Genomic DNA, 5,936 nt, shown 5'->3' on the forward strand with positions numbered 1-5,936 from the left:
CGAGGAAGGAAGCGGACGAGCTTCCAATTGTTTTAAAAAGAAAAATATATATTTTTTAATTTGATTTAGTTTTTAGAATATTATGTTATGCATTTCTTTATTTAATTTTCTTTTAACTTTAGATTTTATTGTTTTTTTTTAAGAAAATTATATTTTTTTTAATTTACTTTAGTTTTGAGAAATTTATTTGTATTTTTTCTTTTTTAATTTGATTACACTGTGAGACAAATGGTAGGGGTCAGTGATCGGGAAGGGTTCGAACTACCGGGGAAAGTTATATCGGTAAAAAAGAAGTTATACGTGTCCCGGCGTTTCGCTGGGTCACGTCTAGGAATCGAGATATATCGATTTGAAGTTAGTAACTATCATATAGGGGAAATTGTCACCTTTGGTGGTCTTTTTTTTGACATAACTCGAGAACCACTAGTCCGATTTTGCTCAAACAAATTTAAAAAAATAAAAATTACAATTCCTTTAATCTGTTCATATAACGTTTTTCTATATAATCAACAGTTTTGCCGGTAAAAATAAATGTATGAAGAAAAAACAATTTTTTGCCTAAAATATTAAATTTTTTTATTTTTTAAATTCATAAAAAATCCAAAACGGAAAAAAAAAGCAAAAAAATAAAAATTTTAATTTTTAGGCAAAAATATTTTTTTTCTTCATACATTTATTTTTACCCGCAAAACTGTTGAGTTGTTATCTTTTAAATTGTATTGAAAAAAAAAAAATATTTCTTTTTATTATTGGGATCTTTTTTCTTTGTAATTCAATTGTTTATATTTTTAGATTTTATTGTTTTAGTAAGATAAATATTTCTTTAATTTAATTATTACAAACTTTTTTTTGTATTTTTTTTATTTGAGGTTTTTCTTTGATTAGATTTTTTTAGTTTTTAAATTTTATTGTTTTGAAACGAACAATAATTCTTTTTTAATTTTATTTAATTATTAGGGCCTTTTTATTTTTGCATTTTTTACTTTTATTTCTTTCTTATTAAATGTTTTTTCTTTTTTAAATTTAATTTTTTTTTTTATACTTTTAAAAAGAGAAATGTATTTTTTTTCTTTAGTTTTGAGATTAAGTGGTTTTATTTTTCCTTTAATTTGATTTAATTTTCTTTTCACTTTTAGATTTTATAGTATCAAAAAGTTATATTTTTTTCTTTTTAATTATTAGGAACTTATTTAATTTTTTTTTAATTCAAGATTTGTTTGTTTCCTTTTTTAATTCTTTTATTTTTTAACCGACTTCCAAAAAAGTTTTATAATCCGCTTGAAATGCCCCATTGACATTATTCAGACGAAATTGAAATTTATTTCAGTGATTCTTGTTGAAAACATCAACCCAAGCAGCGATTAGTGGAGGAGGAAGGTGCAGAGAATTTCATTTGTGGATGAACAGCATTTGCGTATAGAAACTTTTTATGACGAGTTTCCAGAATTTTAGATGTAGATAGCATTCGTCTTTGATTGGAGTACTTTTTATTTATTTTTTTTTTTTTTGAGGAGTGCACAAATTAAGACTAAAACTGATAATAGAATTTTGTGTGTAAGCAGCACACTTAAAACGAAGCATAACAAAAAAAAACTAGCAACGTCTACCGTTTCCACGCCATAGACAATTGCACGCCCGCCCGTGTGAGCGCTGTTGTAGAAAAATTTAGGTCTATGACTGGCTGCTAATCAAGTTCCATGCTACAGCTTAACTTTAGTATGTATGTATGTATTTAATCGTAATCAGAGATTTTTTTCCGCTTGCATTTCATCTACACTATACGCACACCCGCCTGATCGCAGTACTTCTGCAGTGCCTGCTTGTGATTATCGCCAATGGCAGCCACCAAAGTGGGCACTTCACCCGGACGTGTTTGTGCCAATTTTGCCAATGATTCGGCCAAGTACTTCCGGCCATCCGTAATTTCGGCTAGAAAATCTTGTGATTTCGGCTGCGCAAAGCTGAGCTGTGAAAAAGCGGCCTGATAGCCAGGTGCATCGTCAACTTCCACGAAATGATCGCCATCCAATGTAGTTTGATCGGGCGGCAGCTCGAAGAGTTCAACTAACGCTTGCAATAACGTTGACCAACGTTGCACATAGGGTGGAGTTAGCATTGGAGGGCATTCTGTGAGTATTTTGGCAACACCCACAGCTACTATTTTACGATCCATCTCCGATGACACCTTGGCCATGTCCGGTATGAAGACACGTTCGACAACCATGCCAAACATATTCGCCTGTATTTGATCGATCAGCTCAACCAAAGCGGGTGCGCCCAACTTTGCGGTGTAGTAGCAGAGGAAAACTATAATGCCGCGCACGTATTTGGTGGTCTTCGACAGCGAAAGACGCTGGAATAGCAAAGCGAATATCTGACGCATATTGGGCTGTAAATCGGCGGTTGGGTAGTAGGCAAGCAAATTTTGCATGAGATAGAATCCCTCATGATCATTCGATTTGGAGGCAATCATTTTCTGGAAAATACCCAATACTGCATTCTAAAATAAATTACAAGAAATTTCGTTAGCAGTATGTCTCCCGTATTCAATACGAATGAAGGTAATTACCAATTTGCTTAACGCAACTATTTGGGCAGCGCCTTGCCTGATAAATGCTGTTATAAGCCGTATAAGTGGCGTAACATTGCCTGGGCGATCCCACAGTGCAGGTACTAACAGACAGGGAAAGAGCGCCCAGTACGGGTCAGGTATAGAGCCGCTGACTTCGCGTATTTCCAGCAACAATGATAGCATTTGGAAAACGTAGGGCATGAATTCCAAAATGTCTTGCTGCAAAATGCCTTGGAATACGGGAAATAGGGCTTCCTCAAAGGAACTAACAGCGGCGGGATCTGTTTTGCAAACAATTCTGAAAGCATAAATAAAATAATTTACAAGTCTTATGTTAAGGCTGCCAATTGCATACTCACTTTACGGCCAAAGAAAGCGTTTCGAAGAGATAGTGATTGAAATGCGGGCGTGATGGATTTTTCGCCACCAAAGTTAGAATTTCAGTTAAGCGCGGCAAAGCCACAGCCATATACGGCATGGTGGCTTCCTGCAATGTTGAAAAGCTGCGCATAATAGCTGCAAGTAGCAAGTAAAAGTTTCAATTATATACAAAGCACAAAGGAAAGATATTTAAAAAACATTCGTCCGCAAACCTTTCATCACATATTCATTTTCACTTGAACCCTGCAATGCCAATGTGCCAAAGAGGCTGCCAAGCAAATCATTTGTAAACGGCGCCAAATGCTGAGCGCTAATAATCAACTGTTGGTTACTATCACGCATTACCAATATCTTTTCGATTGCACAAGCTGCATAACTGTGCACCACAACGCTCTCCGCCGGCAGGTGGCGTATTATGTGTGGAATGCAAGCGAGCAGTGTCTGCGAACCCAAAAGACTACGAAAAACCATGACAAATTTGATAGCAGCAGACTTCAGAACCGGTAGCTCATTGACTATAAATAAAAGATTTATTAAGGCATGCCTAGATGTGCAAATAATGAACAAACTTACTGTTTGGACGCTCCAACTCTGGCGCAATGTGCTGTGCACAAAATTGTGGCAGCGGTACCAATTCTGATGCATGTGTAATGCCATGTTTCTGTGTGCCGCCACGTGAAGCCAGTGATGTAACCAAATAAATCGCTGTATCCTTGGCGCTCCAATTAGTGAGTGGATTCACTTTGTACTTGCCAAGCAGTATTTCCAAATATTGCCCGAACATTGCAAATATTTTTGCCTCGAAATTCTGACTTAATGTCTTTACGAGATCACAGGCCGCGCGGCGTCGTGTATCTATGTCAGAACCTTCAATATCCCGGCGTATATACTCTTCAGGGCTGTCTTCAAATAACTCTTCATCGGATTGACGGAAATCCAAATTGGGTATGACCACTTTCTCACAAATATTGGCAAGTATTTCGGGATTTTCGAATATTTTGCGATAATGATTGCGCTCAGCGACCACTGAGAGAAACTGCAAAGCATTTGACACGAGCTGTAAAGAAAATTAAAAAAAAAGATGGTTTTTATTAGTTTCAAGAAATTAGAAGTTTTACACTTTCTATACACACCGCATCATATTTAGTCTGATTACCAGTCTTCACCAACAATTCCCAGACAGCAGTTACAAATGTTTCCATATAGGAGCCGAACTCCTCATCGTACTTTTGCGCATACAAACCGATATTCTCACAGATTTGTGAACGCAAATGCTCCAATACGCCCGCATCTTCATCATCGCCCGTATGCAAACAGGGCAAATCGACCGTCAATAACTCATGGAATGCCTTCATCCAGGTGGGCATATTATCTTCAAAGAATTCTGGCAAATCTTGCGAATTTAGCGAGAAAAATACTTTGCACACCAACACCAAGGAGCCATAAATAACCTTCAGTGCTTCCGTATTGTTTTCATGCACTTTGGCCAACTGCATGGTGGCAAGCAATAAATCGGTCAAAGGTTTGGCCATGCGATCCAAAACCAATTTGATTTCTTCCCACAAGCCCTGAGATTTAAATTCGTAGCGATAACGCTTGAATAGGGAATGGGCCGTTTGTAAAACGCCATTAATAATATTAAAATCACCGGTGGCAAACTTTTCCACCATCTCATCGATGAGCTGTGGCCATTTCTTAGGAAAATCATGCTTGCCTATAATGCTTACCGCATCGCTGAGTTGTTTTTGCAATGCCGACGGCGAACGCAACATCAGCGTAACGATGAGCGTTTTAATTGCGTTACGATCATCTTGATGTATTTTATCTGGGCCGTCTGTGTCCTGTTGTGCGTGAAAATTGTGTAAAATTCTTTGCAACTTACATATTCACGCATATCTCAACAAAAGCTTACCTCATGCGCCGCCCAATTACGTTTCACATAGTTCTTAAATGCAATGGCCCCGGCGACACGTATGGTCATTTCCACTTCCTGCTTGTCAATGAGATTCAACAAAAGCACAGCATAATTACGCTGCACCTCAATTGATTCCAACAATTTTTCAGCTGTAACAAATGCAAGCACACATAAATTGCAAATACATATTAGGGGTATTCTCTGAGTCTTGCAAAGCCCTTGCAAGGTGCACGGATTGCACGGTTTGCAAAGCTGTCCCATACGAAAACCGGTTTTTACCGTGCAATCCGTGCAATCTGTGCACCGTGCAAGGGCTTTGCAAGACTCAGAGAATACCCCTATTGTGTAAAATTTATAGCGTATTGCTGCGCACCTGGCCTTCGCACATTTGGATCGGGGCTGAGCGTCTGCTGCAAGTAGCCGCCCAATTGTAAATTTGTTTCATTTATCTCCATATTTTTATGGGTTAAACGAGTTGCACAAAGTATTTATTGAATTTTTATTCCGAATTTCACAAGATCAAACAAAATCAGTCGAAAAATATTTGTAGAACGCGGAATTTGCAAATAACACAATTGGAAACGAGCAGCGCGAATGAGTAGAAACGTGAGAAACGCCGAAGCACAGTATAGACACAAGAATGATAGAATACAAGATTGCGCCAATCGAGCTGAGCGCAACTGTCCGTGACGTCAATAAATACCAGAATGAGAGAGCAAGACGAACTCGACAAGAAAAAGAGGAAGCATCGAACAAAAGGCAGTATTGCCAAGTTTTGAATTTGAAAAAGCACAAAATTTTTATTGGTGTATTTTATGGACTTTATATGCATACATGATTTTATTGTAAGGATGCCAATTCAAATTAATAAATATCAATGTTTCTTGCACGACGGTCGATTTCTTCTGGCATGATTGAAGGTGCTGCCACATATTTTGTTGTCGCTTATGATTGTCACTGTGCCATGATTTTGTTAAAATTTTTGTAAAGTTGCTTACCACACTTACGATTGCTATAAATTTGCTTAGATTTTTTTAGGATTTTCTAATTTGGTGTCCTCAGACTAAA

The 5,936-nt window shown here is 37.3% G+C and overlaps 1 protein-coding gene across 1 annotated transcript; it reads right to left on the bottom strand.

Annotated features, from left to right (window-relative positions):
- Positions 1-1,262: 1,262 nt before the first annotated feature.
- Positions 1,263-5,474, bottom strand: LOC118755343 (exportin-2-like). Its single transcript, XM_036490184.1, has 8 exons — positions 5,242-5,474; positions 4,866-5,017; positions 4,087-4,794; positions 3,527-4,010; positions 3,166-3,468; positions 2,932-3,088; positions 2,570-2,870; positions 1,263-2,500 (listed from the first exon to the last, which is right to left on the bottom strand). Exons 1-8 carry the CDS (start codon positions 5,321-5,323, stop codon positions 1,772-1,774), a joined length of 2,916 nt encoding a protein of 971 aa, XP_036346077.1. The 5' UTR covers positions 5,324-5,474; the 3' UTR covers positions 1,263-1,771.
- Between the last annotated feature and the right edge of the window lie 462 nt (positions 5,475-5,936).

Source organism: Rhagoletis pomonella, unplaced genomic scaffold, assembly GCF_013731165.1.
Source record: "Rhagoletis pomonella isolate Grant_MI unplaced genomic scaffold, Rhpom_1.0 Rhpom_scaffold_06003, whole genome shotgun sequence".
Taxonomy (NCBI): domain Eukaryota; kingdom Metazoa; phylum Arthropoda; class Insecta; order Diptera; family Tephritidae; genus Rhagoletis; species Rhagoletis pomonella.